The sequence below is a fragment of the Phalacrocorax aristotelis genome, chromosome 2 (genome assembly GCF_949628215.1).
Source record: "Phalacrocorax aristotelis chromosome 2, bGulAri2.1, whole genome shotgun sequence".
Lineage (NCBI taxonomy): Eukaryota > Metazoa > Chordata > Aves > Suliformes > Phalacrocoracidae > Phalacrocorax > Phalacrocorax aristotelis.
In genome coordinates, this window is record NC_134277.1 from 1,162,322 (window position 1) to 1,182,155 (window position 19,834).

Sequence of the window (19,834 nt, forward strand, 5' to 3'; positions counted from 1 at the left end):
CCGGCCCACCCGCCGCGCAGCAGAGGCGGGAGGCCGCGACCGTTCACAGTTCTTTAATCGTAACAGAGCGGCGGGGCTCACGTCCCTGTCCACCCCCAGGAAGGGGCTGGCAGCCGGACGCCCGCCACCACGGAAGGCAGCCCTCGCCCCGGGGGAGCAGCCACCGTCCCACGCAGGAGCGGCGTGCAGGGGGGCCACAGGAGCTCCCACACGCGGTGCTGGCCGGCCGCAGGGCACAGGAGCAACGTGCGGGACGGGACAGCCAGGCAGATGCTGTGTGCTAGGCTGGGGGCACCGGAACCCCCCGCCCCCTCCCCACCCCGCCAAGGTCGTGCAGCACCGGCTCCTGCAGCGACCTGGCTCCAGCTGCAGCTGCCCCGCATCGGGCCATGGCCTGTGGGTACGCTGCCTGCCAATGGCTTGGATGCCAGCTCCCGCAGGGCCCCCAGCCCTGCAGCCCCCAGGGGACAGAGTCCGCAGCCCAGACCCCCCAGGTTCAGGTGCGGCAGGCAGATTCCACCCGGGACTGAGTTTATTCCGGGCGCAGTGGCTCCTAGTGGGGCACGGGGCCGTGCTATCTGCGGTACATGGTGAAGGCCATGAAGCTGAAGAGGAGGGTGAGGCCAGCCAGGAAGGTGGTCGCGGTGGCGGTAAAGACGTGGCGGTACTGCAGCTGGAAGTACCAGAGCACGGCCAGCATCAGCACGAAGAGCGGCAGCATGAGGCTGCCCACGTTGAGGGCAGCATGCACGGGGTCGGCAGAGGCGTGGGGGCCGGCGGGCGCCGGGCCCGGGCTGTGCTGGGAGATGTGGCAGTGCAGGACGCTGTTGTGGGAGAGGTGCAGGGCGGCCAGGCTCTGGGTGTCATCTCTTAGCAGCTGGCCCTGGTAGATCAGCCGCACTTGCTGCTCCTGTCCGGGGAAATAGGCCCTGGGGTGGGGGACAAGGAGGGAAACATCACGGTCCAGCCAGGGCAGTGTCCCCTCCATCCACTCCCCGAGAGCGGGCTGCAAACACACCCACCCTGACCACCCACTTCACCAGCAGCTGCACAGGGTGTTACCAGCAGCAAAGGCATCTGCCAGGAGGGGCTGCTCAAGGGCCCCGCCAGGGACGGGCATCTGTACCTGCACAAGGGCAGAAACAGCAGCTCCCAGCTGCTCCAGTGAGGGAAGGAGCCGCTGGAGCCCGGGGCCTCCCCCAGCCGGGACAACCCCGGGCGGTGCCGAGGGAGAACCGGCCTGCCCCACCCCTCACCTCTTCAGGGCCCCGACGGTGTCGCCGGGGCGCACCCGGGCAAGGCGCTCCGTGTCGTTGAGGAACTTCAGCCGCAGCACCATGGTGGACTCGCCGGAGCCGCCGTCCCCGTCGCTGAGGGGGGCCTGCGCCGGTGAGGGCGCGGGTGTGGGTGCGGGGCCGGCCCGGGGCCGCAGCCCCGCCGCCAGCCCGCCCGCCCCATCGGGGCCCGTCCCGGCCGCCGCCGCCGGGGCCTTGCTCTCGGCGGGGGCCGGAGCAGTGCTCGGGCCCTCCTCGGGCAGCGGCGCGGCAGCGCGGGGCGGCGCGGCGGGCTCGGGGGCGCGGGTAGAGGCCCAAGCCAGCCCCAGAACCACGGCCGCCAGCAACAGCGCGAAGAGCACGGTCACCTCATCGCCAACGCCCTCGATCAGCGCCATGGCGGCGGCGGCCGGAGCGGCTACCGCCCGGCGGGCAGGGAGCTGGGCCGTCAGCCCGCCGGGCCGCAGGCCACCGGAGCCGCGGCCGGCCCTGGCCCCGCACCTGCCGCCATCGCGCCGCTTCCGCTTCGCCGCGAGGCACGCCGGGAGCTGTAGTCCCGCTCTGTGCATGCGCGGAGGCGCACAGCGGGACTACACTTCCCGGCGTGCCCCGCGGTAGACCGGGCCTGCGCCGTCTCGTCCGGCAGCTGTTCCCGCGGCCGCCATGATCCCTAAGGGCAGGGCTCGGCCGTGAGCCTCGGGAGGATGGCGGCGGTGGGGCTGGGGTCGGCCCCGGGAGGGAGGGAGGTGACCGGGTGTTGGCACTGGTGCGGTAGCGCTCGACAAGGCCTGGGCGAGAAGGGTTGCTGTCGGGGGCAACGGCAGCGAACAGCGGTGAGCTAGGACAGCTGCCCGGCCGCCCCGGGGCTGGCCAGCCGTTGGAGCATGTCGAGGGCATTGTCCAAATGCCTCTTAAGCACTGACAGGTTCGGGGCACCGAGCGCCTCTCCTGGAAGCCTGTTCCAGGGTTGGAGCCCTCTCCCGGTAAAGGAACGCTTCCTCGTGTGGAGCCGTACCTTCCCCGGCGTAGCTTTCCTGTCCCTGCAGCCCAGGAGGGACCCGCGCCTCCCCCTGCCCGTCCCCGCGAGAGGCTGCAGAGAGCCGTGGGGTCGCCCCTCGGCCTCCTGTTCTCCAAAGGAGACCAACCCAGAGCCCTCGGCCTCCTCGGGGGCCCTCCAGCCCCGCCACCAGCTTTGTTGCCCTCTGGACACCGTCACATCCTTCTCAGGTGGTGGCCCCAGCATTGCTCCCGGTGAGGCCGCCCCGTCGCCGAGGCCAGTGGGACGATCCCCTCTCCTGACCTCTGGCTTTGCTCTCTTTGAGGCCCCCCAGGGTGCGGTTTGGCCCCTCGGCTGCCAGGGCATGGCGCTGGCCCCTGTCAAGCCTGCTGCCGACCAGCACCCCCAGGTCCCGTTCTGTGGGGCCGCCCTCCAGCCGCTCCTCTCCCAGTTTACAGGACGTCTTTGGAAACCTTTAGCAGGTCCAGAGGGGGCACAGAAGTGCTCCGAGGGCTGGGGCACCTCTCCTGTGAGGAGCGGCTGAGGGGGCTGGTGGGGTTTAGCCTGGAGAAGAGGGGGCTGAGGGGAGACCTCCTTGCTCTCTGCAGCTGCCTGAGAGGGGCTGGAGTGAGGGGGGGGCTGGTCTCTGCTCCCAAGTCACCAGGGACAGGACGAGAGGGAACGGCCTCAAGCTGCGCCAGGGGAGGTTTAGGTCGGGTGCGAGGGGAAATGTCTTCCCTGCCAGAGGGGTCAGGGGTTGGCACAGGCTGCCCAGGGAGGTGGGGGAGTCACCGTCCCTGGGGAGTTCAAAAAAACATGCAGACGTGGCACTTCAGGGCATGACTTAGGAGGCCTGGGGGTGTTGGGCTGGTGGTTGGACTTGATGATCCTAGAGGTCTTTTCCAACTTAAATGATTCTATGGTTCTATGGTCCCTGGAAACGTTCAAGGTCAGGTTGAACGGGGCTCTAAGCAGCCTGATCCACTTGAAGATGTCCCTGCTCACTGCAGGGGGGATGGACTAGATGACCTTTAAATGTCCCTTCCAACCCAAACTCTTCTAGGACGATTCTATGAAACCCTCCACATGAAATTTCTTGCACAACTGAAGGAGCATGAAGTCATCAGTTCTGCCTAAGAGCAAAAATATTTTTATCATTCAATCAATATCCTGTTCTTTGCTTTATATATAGAAAAATGTTGAAGGGTCTAGAGGACAAGTCCTATGAGGAGCAGCTGAGGGAGCTGGGGGGGTTTAGCCTGGAGAAGAGGGGGCTGAGGGGAGCCCTTCTCGCTCTCTGCAGCTGCCTGAGAGGGGCTGGAGTGAGAGGGGGGTTGGTCTCTGCTCCCAAGTCACCAGGGACAGGGCGAGAGGGAACGGCCTCAGGCTGCGCCAGGGGAGGTTTAGGTCGGGTGTGAGGGAAATGCCTTCCCTGCCAGAGGGGTCAGGGGTTGGCACAGGCTGCCCAGAGAGGTGGGGGAGTCACCGTCCCTGGGGGGTTCAAAAAAACATGCAGACGTGGCACTTCAGGGCATGATTTAGGAGGCCTGGGGGTGTTGGGTTGGCAGTTGGACTTGATGATCTTAAAAGTCTTTTCCAAGCAAAACGATTCTATGATTCTAAACGGTTCTGTGATTCTAAAACAAGGTGGGCAATTGGTGAAGGACAGCAAATTCCGCAGGCAGAGCCCATCACCGCCGTGCTCTAGTGAAAGCCAGGTCTCTGGCAGGGATTAAGCAGATCATGCAGCGCAGAGATAACACGGGGGAATGGGACAAGCTGCAGTCTAAAACTGACCGAGTTCCAGGGATCCTTTGGGGGGGCTGTCATTTCCCACATGCATTTAAATCTACCTGCAGGCTTCATGAAGAAGGAAGGTGTGAAAAGTAGATGAAAAAAATTGTGTGGAGTAGTTTTTGTCTCCAACTTGGTTTTGATATTCAAAGACATTTCAAATAATTTATCCTAAAATCTCTCTTAACTGATTAGTATCTGGTATTAAACCTTAATGCTGGAGGCTCAGCTTCCCTGTGTTCCTGAAAAGCATTTAGATAATTGTGAATGTGGTCAGAAATAGCTGCATCAAAATTTACCTATTTTTAGGTGAAAAGGCTTGTACCAGCAAAATGTGATAGCGGAGGGGAGACTTTTGGAAGGAAAAAACCTGCAGCGCCCACAAAGGAATGAAGGTGGAAGGGAGATCTTTGGATGACAATGTCCCTTTTCCCCAGGGCATCACCTCCAAGGGTCCATCACTTCGATGCCTCAAGACATCTCCTATAATAAAATCAGGAGGAACCTGCTCACGGCAGCAGCACGCACGCTGCAGCATCCTTCCTGCCACCGTGCATCTGAGAGTGGCAGCGGTTCCAGGGAGCTGGTGGCTCTGAGGAATTCACTGTTTTCCCTGCCGGGCCCCTGTGTCCAAAATGCCTCCAGGTCGGAGGGACAGGCTGGGTCATGGAGCTGGGTCGTGGGGCTGGGTGAGGGTGGGCCAGGCCTCCTGGCTCCAGCCCCCATTTAAATCCTGGTTCAGGCCAGCGTGGGGCCTGCGGTGGTCATTCTCTCAGCTGCCTCCTTCAGTCCTGATCTGCGTTCTTCATCGCTGTTTTCAGCTTATCATTAGACTGCAGCAATGCAGATTGATGAGATGTGTGACAGGAGAGCTTAAGGCTCCAGGCAGTGCAATTTTGACATTAGCATTAGCAGGAGGCACTGCAAACGTAAGATTTATTTTCTGTGTACAGCTGCCTTGCGGAACTCAAGAGCAGAACTCGTCCTGGAATCGCAGGGAGCGAAATCTTTAATGACCTGCAGATAGCACCGAGAGAGCTGAAAAGTGGGGCTGCCAAAGCAGAGCTCTCGCATGCACAGCGAAATTTAAAAATAGGCTGCTGCTGGCGTTCTGGCTTGCCCGTCATTCCTGGAAGCCCACAGGGAGGATGCTCTCCAGCAGAGGAGAGACGCAGTCCCTTGACGTAACTTGCCTCAGCATCTACACCGCAGAGTGGAAAGTTGCGGATGCAGTCATTTTGCACCGGAGCATCCCGGATCGTTGTCTGTGTCTTTTCCAGCTCCGGGTCTGTGCTGGGTGCTGGCTCCTCTCTCCTCTCCCCAGAGCGGTGGGGGCAGGGGGCACACGCCCCCTCGCCTGTGGTGCTGCTACCCCAGCGGGACCAAGGAGTCCCTTAAGCTTAGCGTCGTCATCACCTTCAGCGAAGCTCAGCGCGTGTGGGAGTGGAGACACGGGAGAGATGAACGCCTCTGCAGATGAAACTGCTCTTCAGAAGCTCCCACCGCGAGCGAGGTGTCAGCCCCAGTCAGAGACGTGGAGACGTGTTGTGGGGAAAGCGGTTGGGCCAGAAAAAAGAGCTTGAGGTGGGGGCGCGGGGAGCTGGGGATGCAGAGCTGCAGCATCACTAGGCGAGGCTGAGCTCTGCGTTTCCAAAGGACTGCAGAGAACCAGGCCATGAAACACCCCGTCACAAGCCAGGGGTCTGTGACAAGATCCCAAGAAGCCGCCCCTGCACACCGCAGCACCGTGGCACAGCGCTGTCCCTCGCGGGCAAGGGCCAAGGAGGGTCCCCAGCACTGCCTGCTGAGGGGCCGGATGAGATGGGCAGCCACCAGCCGAGCCGGCAGTCCCGGCAGCACACAGGCTGATGGGTGGGCCAGGGTGACCCCCCTCCAAGGTGCCATGGAGGCGATGGGGCGCTGCTCTCCCACAGCACTGAGCCATGAGCGTGGTGCAGGGGGCAGAGGCAAGAGGCTGGTGAGGAAGAGCTTCTGCTTCCCTGAGTCGCTGAGGCTGATGCAGAAAGTGCTGGGCAAAGCTAGGGTCCACACCTGGCGGGTGTCCCATGGTGACTCGGGAGAAAAAAGGGATGAGGCTGGGGCCGGGTGGCTGCAGAGGGGACCTCGGTGCTGACCAGAGACTGGCCCAGAGGGAGAGAGAAAGCTGGGCACGGAGGTGGTTGGAGAGGGAGGATGGCCTGGGTATCACCACCCGAACTACAAAAACTGTTCCCCAATTTTTTTCAGAGCTGCTGCTCGCACCAGCCTCGCGCAGAAACCGGCACTCAGACGAAGCAGCCCTGCAGACCTGCCCGGTCGCGGTCGCTGCGGTCATCGAGTGGCCCTGGACCTCCAGTGGCTGCAGAGCCAGCCTGTCCCCGGTCACTGGTGACCGCAGCCGACAACTGGTGTCACTGCTCCCGTGACGGGAAAGGGGCAGAGGGCGGCTGTACAGATGCAAAGGACATGGATGGGGACGTGTGCTTGTACCAAGAGGAAGCAGGACCCACGTTATTCTGAGCTGAATAAATCGCTGAATAAAAGGCAAAGCTTTGAGGGCAGCAGAGCACCCGCTGAGAAAGACAAGAAAAAACACAGTGAGGAATCAAAATTTATTATTAGCTGCTAGTAAATTATTTAAATAAGCTGCAGTTAGCAGGGAGTGATGACCTGAGGTTCTTCTCTGGGACACCAAAGCCCTGGATGCCAGAGCTCGCAGAGGCATTTCTGAGAAACCGTCCTGGGGAGGTGCAGTCATGGAACAAGAGCGGGGCTGTTTTGAGAAGCTCCCGGCGAGAGCAACGGGTTCCTGAGGAGCCCACCTCGCCTCCCCACCAGCGCGGGGCTGGCAGAGCCGTCCCTCAGCTCCCACCTCCTGGCTGGCTCTCCAGAGGGCAGAGAAGGGAACCCAGCTCCAGCCAGAGGCCACCCCCTTCCCGGGCTCTGCTCCCCGGCCGCCAGCCCCCGCCAGGCCTGGGGTGCTGGCCACCACACCCCCATGCTGGGTTTTGCGGCAGCTTGACAGTGCTAGTTTTCCTCGTGGGAAGGCAAATCTGTCAGTAGCTGTGCTGGTGATCTCGCCTCGGCGGGTTTTGGTGGCCAGGCTGCGGTGGCTGCCATAGCTCGTGATGCTCTGGGGCTTTACTGACCCAACGCCTACAGGTCCTATAGGACAGGGAACTGAGATTTTGCCGCTCCTTGGCTACGGGGCACCAGCAGCAGAAAACCAATTGGGCATCTTTCCTCTGTGTAATAACCTTAAAGTACCACCCGCGGTTCTGTCCTGCCGCCAGGTGGGTGAGGGTGGACCCCTGCCCAGGGGATTTCTAGAACCGGAGCCGGAGGCCAGACATGCGACACAACACAAAGCGTAAACATGGTCTGAAGAGAAAAAGAGAATAAGGAAACAAATAATCTCATAATCTTGGTAGTTCCATTTAATACTTTAAAAACTTAAGCCCTTTACTTAGAGATTCTATGGCGCAGTTTTTAGAACAAAGTTTTTAGACAGCCAGAGAGCTGGCGAGACCTTGTAGAGCAGGCAGCGCATAGGGGTCACCCAGGAAGAGGCAACGAGCGTTGAGCAGGAGCTGTTGGCAAAGGGGACGTATGGAGAGGGAGAGCGATGCAGAGCAAGTCAAGCCCCGGTACACAACGTTTGCAAGAGTCTCTGGGAACTGGAAGGTGGGAAGAAATCACTTAAGCTTGATGCGCACATCAGGGGGAGTAGAAGGAAGGATTTTAGCAACGATGATTCAGCTAAAGGCGCAGGTAAAGGACGCAGCTGGAGGTAAGGCAAAGCAAGTCTCCAGGAGTGGAGAAGAGGCTGCTGCAAAAATGGAAGTGAAGATCCCAGGGATGTAAGAGTGCTGGACGCAAGCATGCAAAAGAAGCAGCAGATTTAAAAAATACATACACTGTGTGGGAAGCAGAAACAGGATTTATAACTTCCAGGATGTAGAAAATAAGCCACGGCTGAACGAAATAATTTGAGTGGTTATGACTATTCAGATTTAATGCATTTTATCCAGCGGTTAATCACCCTCACCGATAAAATTTTGTGTCTAATTTTCAATGTGGATTTGTCTGGTTTCAGCTTCCAGAGATTGAGTCTTTTTATATCTTTCCTGGCTCGATTAAAGAGCCATTTAATATTTCCCTATGAAAATACTTCTACAGTGTAATCAAGTCACCCCTCAATCTTCTTTTGGATAAGCTGAACAGATTGTGCTCTTTAAATCTTCTGCTGTAAGGCACTTGCTCTAGCCCTCAAATCATTCTGCGTGGGTCTTCTCAGAATCTCCTTGATTTTTCAATATTCTTCTAAAATATCATTAATATACAGTGATGCCCAGTTCCAGAGTGCTGCCGCTCCAGCGCGGTACAGAGGCGAGATCACCCCGTCCCCTGCCCGGCGCTGCCCGTGCCCCTCGGGGGACTGGCCCAGTGCCCCCCACCCGGGGCCGGGAGCTCGCCTCCGCCATCCGGCGCCCGCGGCGTGCCTGCTCCGAGCCCGCCGTGCCCACCACGCTGTCTCTGCTCCCGCTAGGGGTGGACGGGGTGCACGGGGGAGAGCTGCTCGCAGGCTGCAGGGCATCACCCGGGCGGGCAGGCGCCAGGTCCCAGCACCCAGTGCTGCTCTGGGTGCCACACGGTTGGGGGGAGGTCGGCCCCGAGGCAGAAACCTGCCCCTTTCCCCTCTAGCGGGGCTGCCCACGGGAGCAAGGGGGTCTCTGGGGTCAGCGGGGGGTCCAGAACCACAGAGGGTGCAGTGACCCTTCCCTGCAGCTCTGCCCTCTCCCAGCACGGGGGAATGTGCTGAGGAGCCCGGACCTGTGTGGGGCTGCGCTGGGGATCCCCACGGCAAGACCCAACACCTGCGCTCGCCTTGCACATCCAGTCTTCCAGACAGCTAGCCGCCTGCCCTGCGGCCATCCTGCCTGTCCCGCGGCCGCCTGCTTTCCTTAAAGCCCTTTGGGAATCGGAACAGACTTCTCGCTTTGGCCCTCTTACCTGCGTGTAAGCTCTCCGTTACCTCTTCGGGGTCTTGCGAGGTCAGGATGTCTCTGCACGACAGCCGTCCCGTCACCTCCAAGCCGATCGTACCTGTGCAGCGGCTTTACTTGCCACAGCTCCTCGTTTGCTCCTTGCAGCTGCTGGACTTAAAGGCCTGGATTTCCCCAGAGCTCTCTCGAGCCGTTTGGGGTGGTCATCCGTGATGGTGGATGGCATCACTCCTGGGACCCTCCACCACCCAGCTATCCACTGGGTATCGAGGCAGCTGCAAGCGAAAGATCTCGGTAACTCGGGTCGTGCATCCTGGGGTCCCTGCGGCACAGGTCAGCACCGTCCCATCAGCTCTGCTCCTCTGGCATCCTCTACAGCCGCTGCCTTTCCAAGCAGATCCTCTGCTGTGCCCCTACACAGAGAGGTCCCCGCAGCGTAACCCCATCCAATTTCTTCCTAGCGAATACTGATGCAAAAAGCCGATTTAGCTCCTCTGCAGCAGCCCTGTCCTCTCGGTTTGCCTTCTGTGCCCAGGCATCCGCTGGCCCTGCGGGCGTCTGGGAGGTGTCCTGCTCCTGATGCATCTGAAGAAAGATTTATTGTTGGCTCTAATCTCTCTGTTAGTTGTTCCTCAGAGCAGTCTCGCTGCCTTGTCGTGTTTGTGCATTTAATCTGCCAGGGTTTATGGTCCCCTCCGTTTTCTTTACTCACAATTTCACATTTCCAAAGGATGCCTCAGTGTTTCTATACCCTGCTGCTGGGCTGTGCCAGCTCCCTCCCTCCTCCTCGGCCATCCTGTGTCCTTGCTGGGGCTCGCTGGCCCCATGGCCCTGGGATGGCATCTCCGCGGTGCCAGGAAGGGTTTAATTCGCTCGCTGCCATTTTTAGCTTCTTTTTAGCAACAGCACAGGTACTTGCACATTTCACCTCCCGTGGACCCATGGTCTCTAACCAGAGAGGGGTCACAGAGGGATCCTGACCCCAGGGGAGAGGGTCCAGCTGTGGGGCACTGGTGGGACGGGGGCACTCTGCCCTGTGACTGGCCGTGCACCGCGCGGTGCCCCCATGGCCTTCCCTGCGGAGGCCGGACCTGCCAACAAGCCGCATCTCAGCCAAGGAGCAGCCACGGGGTTGTTGCGCACCTTGGTTTGGAGCAGACACCTGCAGGACCGGGGCCTGTGCCAGGTGGTCACCGGGTACCCGCGGGGCCTCTGGAAATGGCCAGTCGCTTAGAGGTAGGTCACAGCAAGAGGTGCAAACAACAAAGGGAGGGCAAACCATGGTTCGCCACTTCTCCAAAACAAGAGCCCAGCCTGCATCTGCTCGCCACGGCGGCGCTGCCCGAGCGCAGGGAGTGTTCCCAGCATGGCCCTGTGCGAGGAGCGGGGTGGGAGCACGCCGCCGGCGCCAGGCTCCCCCTCGCCGGGCTCGGGGGCTCCTTCGCCCTACTCCCCTCCAGCCTCGGCTTCTCACAGGGCTGGGGCTTGTCCTCGGCACTCTGCAAATACTACTGTGGCCTTGCCAGGCCAGAGGCCATCTCCTGTGCTTACGCCAACCGCTAGCAAATTGTTAGCACAGCAAGGGTAAATGCTGTTTCTCACCTGTAACGGTCTCGGTGTGAAACAGCTTCATACACTGAACTATGCATTTTGGATTTGCAATTTGCCTGCTGCCTGACAGCATCTTTGCACAGATACGGATGGGATTAATACATGTGGTTACCTCCTAGCTCCAGAGAGAGATTAAAGAGCTGCAGCTATTCTGGGGAAAAGCTCTTGGCCTGATCCCCAGCCCGAAAAGGACAGTTATTGTGACTTGAAGGTGACATCTTTTTATTAAACACCTCCTTCCTCACCAAGCTACTGCCACTAACTGCCGGCTTTGTAGCAGGAGCCACAGCAGAGGAAAGTCCTGATGGGTTTAGGAAAACTTCACCGGGTGTGTGAGGAGGACAGGGCAGCCTGAGCCCGTCCAGGGCTGTGGCTGTGGGCACGGGACGAGGGTTCCTGCTCCCCCTTTGGCTCCTGGAAAGAGGAGAGGTGTCTGCCAGCTGTGCCCTGCACAAGCCAGCTCTCCCAGACAGAGACACCCCTGCAGAAATGAAGCACCACCTTTTAATCGCAAGTGTGATGAAGCACCTCAAGGCCCCCAGTGCACCAAAAAGCCTTAAAGCCCTGAGGAGCCCACTGGGAGCCCACACCCTCTGCCCATGGGGCCACGACACCCATTTAAGCTCAGCCTTGGGCCTTAGCCCCCACCTCGGCGCTGGTGTGGGAGTGCTGCTCTCAGCCCTGCATCCTGGGCAGACCCTGGGGGTCTCTCTCCAGCCCTGTCTCGTTTTGCTCCAGCCTGGATCCCTGGAAGCAACCCCACACCACTCCATCCCCTCTAGTCCCCGCAGCAAGCTCGGGGCTGGAAAAGGGCTCTGCTGTGCCTGCTGCGCGGGGAGCAGCTGCCTGTGTCCTGCTTCCCCCCCGCAGGCTGCCAGGGCTGCCTCCCAGCACGCCAGAGCCGGCAGCTTCCCTGCTGCCAGCCGGGCTCGCGGGAGCGCAGCGAGCGCCCGGCTCCCGTCCCTTCTGGAATGATGCTCCCGGGGAGCTCCGGGGCGGTGGGCACCCTCCCGCCGCCCCACGCAGGCGGCGGCACCCTCCGGCGTCCGTGGAGGGCCCGTGGCCGCGGCCCCACGGCGCGGGGGGCAGGCGGGCTGGCTCCGTCCCGGCGTGGGGAGCAGCCCCGCGGCGAGCCGGGTCCGGCGCAGGCCAGGCTGATGCCGACCCCTTCCTTCTGCTGGGGCGGTTTCCAGCCGTTTCGGTCCGTGGCTGCCGAGGTGCCGGAGCGGCTGGTCTGGGGGTGGGAGCGGCGGGAGGAGGAGGAGGAGGCATCGCTCCTCTTGGCAGCAGCGCCGGTTTGAAGCACTTGCAAACGGCAGCGTCAGATGGAATTGCTGCAGATGGAGAGCACCTCCGAGCTGAGAAAGTTGGGGTTCTGAGCATGAAATTCACCCTAAAAAGCGGTTTCCATCTCCCTGCAGACCCCGTCCACAGAAAACGTCCATCTGACCATCCTTGAGTGCATTTTTATTCCAGAAAGCCCTGGTCTCATCTCCCCCACGAGCTCTCGCCTTCCTCCCCCACTTCCCCTGTTCTGAAGTCATGCGACGCGGCCTCTTGGTACATTTAAGTTCTCTCATGATTTTTTTCTTCCTTATCTGTGATAAGTACCAGCTCCATCTGTTTGCCTGCAATTAATGTGGGCTCCTCTCTCCCTGATCTCGCTCTGGCTTTGCAGTAACTTTGGGCTCTATTTTTCCAGCACTGGCAGCACTGTGGGCACCGGTGCCGTAGCTGCCCCCACTGCACCAGGGCTGGGGGCAGCAGCGGGTGCCTGGGGGGGTCCTGCTCTGCAGGGGCTGCCAGTGGCGGCGTCCCCTCGACCCCTGCGCAGGCTTGGGCCAGGGGTGCTCCCTCCCAGCCTGTGCCTCACCCGGTCCCTGCGCCCCGTGTCCTGTCTGGGACCCACTGGGCGGCGGGAGGTGGTGGGATGTGCGGGGCCCCCGGTGCCAGGGGACGCTGGAGGCCCCAAGGGGAGGCGGCCACGGAGCTGCCCCATGGAGGCAGCGGTTTCCTGCTCGCTTCGGCGGCTCGTGGCACCTTTGAGATGTCGCCTCGCAGCAGCCTGCAAACGCCTGCGCGGGGGGCGAGTGGCCAGGGCTGCTGCAGGGGGAGCATCCTTCCCTCTGCAGCAAGAGGGGGAGGCTGGGACCGGAGAGGCCAGCCCCACCTCCTGCCCAGAAGATGGCTTCACAGCAACCAAGGAACTTTCTCTTTTGTCACATCAAACCATCTCAGCTGACGCCTTGGCCGGGCGAGGGGCTGGAGGAGGAATGACGGACGTCCCATCGCTTGCCGGGGATAAATCCCAACACCGCCTCTGGTTGTGTCTCAGCAGCCGCCGGCGGGTGCTGGTGAAGGGGCTGCGCGGAGGGTGCAGGGAAGGGCCGGGTGCCGCCTGCCAGGAGGGTGCTGGGCCCGGCCGCCAGCCGGGGAGCGCGCCGAGGGAGCCGAGCTTGCGCGTTGGCGCAGCCTGGCCGGGTGGGAGCTGCTGTGCCTTGGCTGGGTGGCTCGGGTCGGGGCGAGGACACGCGGACTGGCTGGGAGGGTGACGCTGCGGCGTGGGGCTGCCGGCACCTGGGGTGTTGGTACATTAGAAGGGTCTGAAATGGAGGCAATTTATAAACATTTATAGGCAAACATCTGGTGGCGCTTTGCTGGAGCTCAGCAGCGGTGTGAGCACGGCCGTCAGAGCTGCCCACAAGGCACCAGCGGCGTGTCGGGCGCCGAACCCCAAAAGGCAGCGGGGCTGCGTGAACAGGAGCCTCACGGGGCAAAGCTCAGCGGCGCGGAGAAGGCTTCGCCGGGACAGTGGGCGCCTGAGTGACAAGGAAGGTGTGGAGGAATGGGAGGGTGTCTGTACGAGATCACCCAAAGTGGTCAGAGGCCACGAGCTCCTGGTTCATGAGCAAAGCTCAAAAGCTTGGGCTCGTTTCAGCTGACAAAGAAGGCCAGTGCAATGACTTTGCGTGTGTTGGAATATGGAGAAAACGGATGAAAAGGTGGAGGCAATTATTTTGAAAGGAAAAGGAATCATCTGCTGAAGCTCCAGAAAGGGAACTCAAAGTCTGATAATTTTCTAAGGATAACTGAGCACTGGAATACAGCAAAAGTTGTCAGGTCTCTGTCACTGGCGGTTTGTAAGGGCAGGCTGAATATTCTTAGGAACCCAGTCAGATAACGGAGCCTGGCCTGGGACAAGGGGACCAAGGAAAACGGCCTTTTGCAGCCCTTTCCAGCACCGTTGCCTAGTTCCTTCTTCTTTTTCGTTCTTTTACAAAAAGTATTTTACTAGTTTATTTTTAAAATTAATGTATGTATGCAAATCTGTTTATCTTGGCCGAGGCAGGATAGAGAAGGTGGGAGACAAGCAGGGATGAGTTCAGTGACAGCCATGGGCTGAGCTGTTAATATTGAACAATTCCTGTGCATTTTTATATGTGCTTTTTAGATCAGCCCCAGGCCAAGCTGCTCAGGGAGCTGTTATGGGGAAAAGTTTGGTTTCACAAAAAGTGGTATATTGCAGCCATAACACTGTTCCTTGATGCTTTTCTTTTGTTAGAGGTCCTGGGTAGAGGCCACTTGTCCTGGGCGAAGGGGACCATGCCCTTGACCTTGGCCCGGTGGCAAAGCAGGAGGCAGAGGAGGGATCTGGCAGCTGAGGACAGGCAGCGTCCTGGGCAGCGAGCAGCTTCCCGGCCACAGGGAGGTGGCAAAACGTTGGAGGAGCGTGGAGTTGGGGCCTGGATAGCACAGCCCGTGCCCTTTCTTGCACTGAAACGAGGTTTCTAATTGTTGTTCAGACAAATCCTGCCTTCCAGAAAATTTCCGTTTGGATTTATGTGCACTGAGGATGTTCTGATAGCAAACCTTCCTGAACCACCACTAAAAATACGTCTTGCTGCTTATTTGTGTTTCCACAGCAGCCAGCAGTTCTTGTTATTCTTCTGAAAGGAGGAGCCCTTAGATCTCGGTATTTTCTCCCCTGAATGTGCTTGTCTGCCATAATTGCCACTTCTTGAACCTTTCTGACAAGCTATGCAGGCACAGATTTTTTCAGTCACGAGCTGAAAATCTTTTTGCAGCTCCGTGGTGCAGCTTTTCCCTTCTGTGCCGCCTCTCCACCCTCCAGAGCATCTCCACCAGAGCCGGAGGTGTTGGGTGGTGCAGATCTCGCTGGTGCCGTGGCTGGAAGAAAGATGCACCTTCCACGCCTGTACCTCTTCAGTGCATCCTCCTCTAAACCCCCAGCGGCTGCCCTGGCCCCTCTCGGGGCAGTTTTGCACCCTCTTCAGTTACTGTGTGACCCCTGAACCCTTCCCGGGTGTCTTCCTTCCTAGAGCACAGACCTTGTTTCTTTGGCTGGGGGCTACAGTTTTTATTACCAGGAAGATGATTATTTTTGACTATTTAAATATATGTTATCTGAGTGGGACCAGCTTGCCAAGTTAGCTGGATCTCTGTGTGTCTGCCGTGTAGTTGCTGTTTATCACTCCACTCCTTTTTCGTGAAGTCCGCTAATTGCATCAGCAGTGATTTCACGATCACTCCCAGATCTGGGGAGATTCCGATTGGGCACAAAAGGAAATTTTTTCACAAGGAGAACAACCAGCCATTGGAATAACGTCCCCAGGGAAGTGGTGGATTCCCCAACATTGCACACTTTTAAGATTCAGCTGGACGGGGTGCTGGGCCATCTTGTCTGGACCATGCTTTTGCCTAGGAAGGTTGGACCAGATGATGCCTGAGGTCCCTTCCAACCTGGGATTCTGTGATGATGTCTTACCAGACAACATTTAAAAGATGAACAGGGATCGGCTCTCATCTCGTGTGCTAAGGGTACAGCCTGCAGTAATGGAAACGGAGCAGAAAGGGCGTGGGGATCTGGATACGCCTCGATAACGGGGCTCCCCCTGTGCTGTCGCCAGCTCCGGGGCTCCTGCGGGCACCGCTGTGCTCGGGTGTCCTGTGGCGGCGGAGCTCCTGCTCCCGTGTGGCGGATGGCCTGGGACACCAGGGGCTCTGCTCTTGCACGCCCGATGTGTCGGAGCACCGAGCTTTCGTGGGGATTTGCCAGCCCAAACTGTTGCTGTCCCCTGGCCTGTGCCAGGCTGCTCCGGGCTCAGGCGGCTGCCCTTTGCTCGGGCGGGTGACGGGGAGCTCAGTGGCTGGCCTGCGGTGCGGGGGCCGATGCCCCCTCCCTGCCCTGGGTGGGGGGCTGCATCCGCCCGCCAAGGTGGGGTCATTCCCGCCCCATGCTGGGCTCCCACAGAAGGTCCTGTCTCAGCCTTTGCTGCCCTGACTTGGTTTTGCATCACGAGCACTGGCCGACTCCAGCTTCCCCCTCAGGGCTGCCATGCTCAGCATGGGGTTCCCCCTCGCCGCCGCCGGACTCGCCCTCTACCAGTGGCGCAGGAGGCACCAGCATGCAGTCATCTCCTCTGCAGGCACCCAAAGCTGGGTGAGATGAGGCCATTGCATCTTCTGCCCTGAATCCCTGCCTTCACGTCCTCCCACCTCGCTTTCCAGTGCCTTGGTCTTTGGCTCTGGCTTCAGCAGTCGACGGCTCTTGATTCAGAGTTCTCTCTACCATGGGATCACTGGTTAGACTGGCTCTCCTGCGTTCGCTTTGCAGGCAAAGCTTTCCTCCCGCAGCTCCTCAGGAGTCCAGCAAATGCCTCTCTGCAAACAGCTCCTCTTTGGGCCAGGGCTTGGGTTCAGCTGCCGTGTCCTTGGCTGCTTTGCTCAGAATAAGCAGAAAGCACCAAAAGAAAGCTTGAAGTTTAACTAGTTTCCTAAGTTACAGGCACGGTCCCGAAATAGCAATGGCACCTCAGCCTGGTGAAGAAGGATGGGTGACGCCGGCTCCCTAACGCAGTGGGCACTGCAGAGCAGCGCGGGGAAGGTGTGACTGGTCCCGGGGGGGAGCAGCATCTTCCTGGTCTGCTGCTGGGGTGCAGGCAAACACCCGCTGGGCAGCCTTCCCTGCACGCAGCCCCCCTCGCCGCCGGGCCTGGCACCAGGGCGCGAGGCACATCCAGCGTGATGGGGAGCACATGACGCTGCGGAGGTCTTGCTCAGCCCTGCCTCCAGCTGCTGCCGGTGCCCGGGCGTGATGGCCAAGCGCAGGCACGGCTCAAGGGTAGCCTGGACTCTCACGAGGAAACCCTCTTGTGTGAGGAATTTGCAGTGCCCCCGCGCGCTGTGACAAAGCTTTGGGCACCTGGGCTCTGCGGCACTGCTGGAGGAAATGCTCCAGCTATGGCAGGTGATGAGCGTTTGAGTGAAGTTTGAGTCCGCTGTCCAGTGATAACCCTCCGATGCGTGCCCACCGAGACGCCATGGGGGACAACCCAAATAACCACCCCCCGGCCAGCAGCCACAGCCCGGCCCGGCCCATCTCCACCTGCCCAGGGGAGCACAGGGGTGTGATGGCAGCCGGGGACCCAGATTGGGGACCCCTGTCCGGGCCCCACCTCGGGCTGTCCCATGGAGCCGCAGCCCCCAGTCGGAGGTGGCACCCATCAGGCGGGAGCTCTGGGGACTGGGGCTGGTCACTGCCCGGGGTGTGGGGTATGCTGCAGGGAGACACAGCCCTGTTGGCTGTAGCTTTTATAACACAGGGGATTTTAATCAATCGTAGTCACAAGTCGCAGATCCTCACGAGAGGTCGCGACAGGCCAGTCCCTGCCAGGGCTCTCCCCAGCCCTGGCCTGGGCTGATCCTGCCGCCTTCTGCGGAGCAACACCCCTTCCTACTCAGCGTGTTCCTTCAAGTGTGAACGCTCTTTTTGCCAGTCCCATCACTTTCAGGGATGTTACAAGGCATTATAAATAAAAGAGCTTAAACACTAACGACACAAAAAGTTTCTCGATGTCACGTGAATCCGCCCCGAGCATAAGGACGAGGAAATCAGTGCGTAAGTATGAACAAAAATGGACGCGCGGGGTGATGCTGGTACCTGCCGCATTAGCTGTTCCGGCACGCCCCGGCCCTCTTTCTGCCGCCCCGGCTGTGCCAGTCCTGGCGTGGCTCGTGGTCCCTGGGCTTGGTGGGGTGCTGCTGGGGGCTGGAGAGCTGCCCTCCGCTCACTGCGGCCGGGGGGACGCAGGCGCTGCTCGTGCTCTTCCTCTCCCGCCTCCCGACCCTGGGGCTGCAGCCGTGCGTGGGCTCAGGCCGGGGGTGGTGGCGGTGCCTAATGCCTCAGTGGGGGTCGGGGGAGCCGCCCCCGGGCTGGTTACTGAGGTGCAGGCAGCAGCGCACTGGGTCCCTGCAGGGGGAAGGTGAGGAGCCCGCTTCGGCTGCTCATACATCAGGGGTCTGGGGGGTGAGCAGGGGGGGATTAATGATTCACAGTCACAAGCGCGTAATGCTGCACGCGGTGGCAGTGAAGCCAGGTGACTTCCGTGGCCAGAAGGGTAACATGGCTGTTCGTGGCCTGCTGGAGAGGGCTCCCTCAGGTGAAAGCGCAGGGTGTAGGCACCCATGCTAAAGGTACCCCCGCTTCCTCTGAGGGGGCTGATAACATAAATTACAAGGTCTGGAAGGCGTGCGCTGATGAGCGGTTGCACAAGACCAGGTTGTTGCTGTTGGCTGGATCAGGCCGGAGGACGCGTGGCGGCCCCGCTGTGCCGAGGGCCCGTCTCCACGCACGTCCACACCGCGATGGTTACTGCAGGTCGCTGCGGCTGCCCCCACCGTGCAGCGGGGTCTGCTCTTCCCTGGCTGTGGAAGTGACACGCTGGGGGGTCCCCAGGGCCCCAGGCTGATGGGGTGCTGTGAGTGAGGGTTGCTCTCCTCACGACACGTCCCTCCACAGCTCTCGTAGCCCCCGCTGGTGGTTTGCCCCGTGTCGGATTAACGTGTGAAATGGGGGAACCTCTTCCATTTCGTTGTCTTAACCTGCTGGCTGGGACGCTCGGCCCCTCGCAGCCGGCCCTGGTCCAGCTGAGCTGGGGGCCAGGGGCAGTGCCCGCCTGCCCCGCTGGCTCGGTCTCCCCTCGTGCTCCCGCAGTAAGCATGGCCTCACGGGTATTTTGCAGCACCTCAAGACCTCAGGTTCTGTATGCGCCCTCAGGGGTCCTGCACATCTCGCATGGTCGTCCCCGCTGGCGGGACTGGCAGGGACACCACGTTCCCACAGGGTACCATGCCGCGCCTGAGGCCCGCCCCCAGGCGGCATTGGTGTGACTGAAGGAAAACGACCAAGGCCATTCTCTTGATGGATGGCTTCAGCCACAGCTACGGTATCGCTGGGCAATGTTTTCCTAGGTTAGGTTGCAGGTTTGAGCATCAAACCGTACCAAAAGTGCTCAGACAGATGCAGATGTTGGATTCCCGCCTGCAGGATTTCGGAAATCCTGCGGTCTCTCGCCCTCAGGAAGTCAGCTGGCACGAAAACATGCTGTCCAGGCGCGTCCGGGTGCTGCCAGGCGGGATGTCCACACGGCCACCACGCCAGAGGCAGTGGAGGAGATGCTGCCTGCCGTCCCCGGGTTTCCCTGCTGACAGTCTGTGGCTGGGGATGTTTCTGGTGTTGGACTGATGAAGTTCTTCCGCTGACGAGGAATTCCATCGGTTTTGGGGCATCCCAAATTCCCCTTCCAAGACAAGTTCTGCCTTGCTCAGTTTCCTCCCATTCTTGGTCTCCTCATTTAACCTGCAGCCAGCACAGGGAACGGGGAATGCAACTCCATTTTTACGGCATTTCTCCCCAGCTGAGCACTTTTTCTGGGCAGACATCGAAAGGTCTCTGGGATTTGCTGTCTGCAAGTGCTGACAAGCGGGTGGTGCACGTCACAGTCCAGGCTTTCCCACTCTCTCCTTGGGTATCCGTCTCCTGAGAACTTGCCTGCAGAAGAGCCGTCAGCATTTCTGAAAGGAGCAATACAAGACACAAGGAAGGGAAACTCAAGCTGTGCACCAGTAACTGGGAAGGGACTGACCCATTTTAAACTATGACTGACTTCCTCTACCTGGAAACTTGGATTTAGCACAGCGGCGAGGTGTCAGGGGTTGGTGGTCCAGTGGACAGGCTGGCTCTCATCTCCCGACCTGGCAGGCACGAGGCGTAGGACAAGCAGAGCTGGGTCAGGCGTACCTGCATCCCCACCCGTGGATGCGCGTGGGAAGGTGGCATGTGTACGGTGATG

The 19,834-nt window shown here is 60.1% G+C and overlaps 2 protein-coding genes across 2 annotated transcripts in view; both read right to left on the reverse strand.

Annotated features, from left to right (window-relative positions):
• ATG9B (autophagy related 9B) overlaps positions 1 to 19,834 on the reverse strand; it is a 116,727-nt gene that overhangs the window by 61,744 nt on the left and 35,149 nt on the right. The window lies entirely within an intron of this gene.
• TMUB1 (transmembrane and ubiquitin like domain containing 1) lies at positions 39 to 1,819 on the reverse strand. Its single transcript, XM_075082036.1, has 2 exons — positions 1,257 to 1,819; positions 39 to 929 (listed from the first exon to the last, which is right to left on the reverse strand). Exons 1-2 carry the CDS (start codon positions 1,670 to 1,672, stop codon positions 575 to 577), a joined length of 771 nt encoding a protein of 256 aa, XP_074938137.1. The 5' UTR covers positions 1,673 to 1,819; the 3' UTR covers positions 39 to 574.

Bases quoted from the DNA above. Each gene is read 5' to 3' on its own strand.
- TMUB1 (XM_075082036.1), bottom strand. From the start codon at position 1,672: ATGGCGCTGATCGAGGGCGTTGGCGATGAGGTGACCGTGCTCTTCGCG. The intron at 930-1,256 runs GTGAGGGGTGGG...CCCCCACCCCAG, and splicing joins ACCGTCGGGGCCCTGAAGAG to GGCCTATTTCCCCGGACAGG.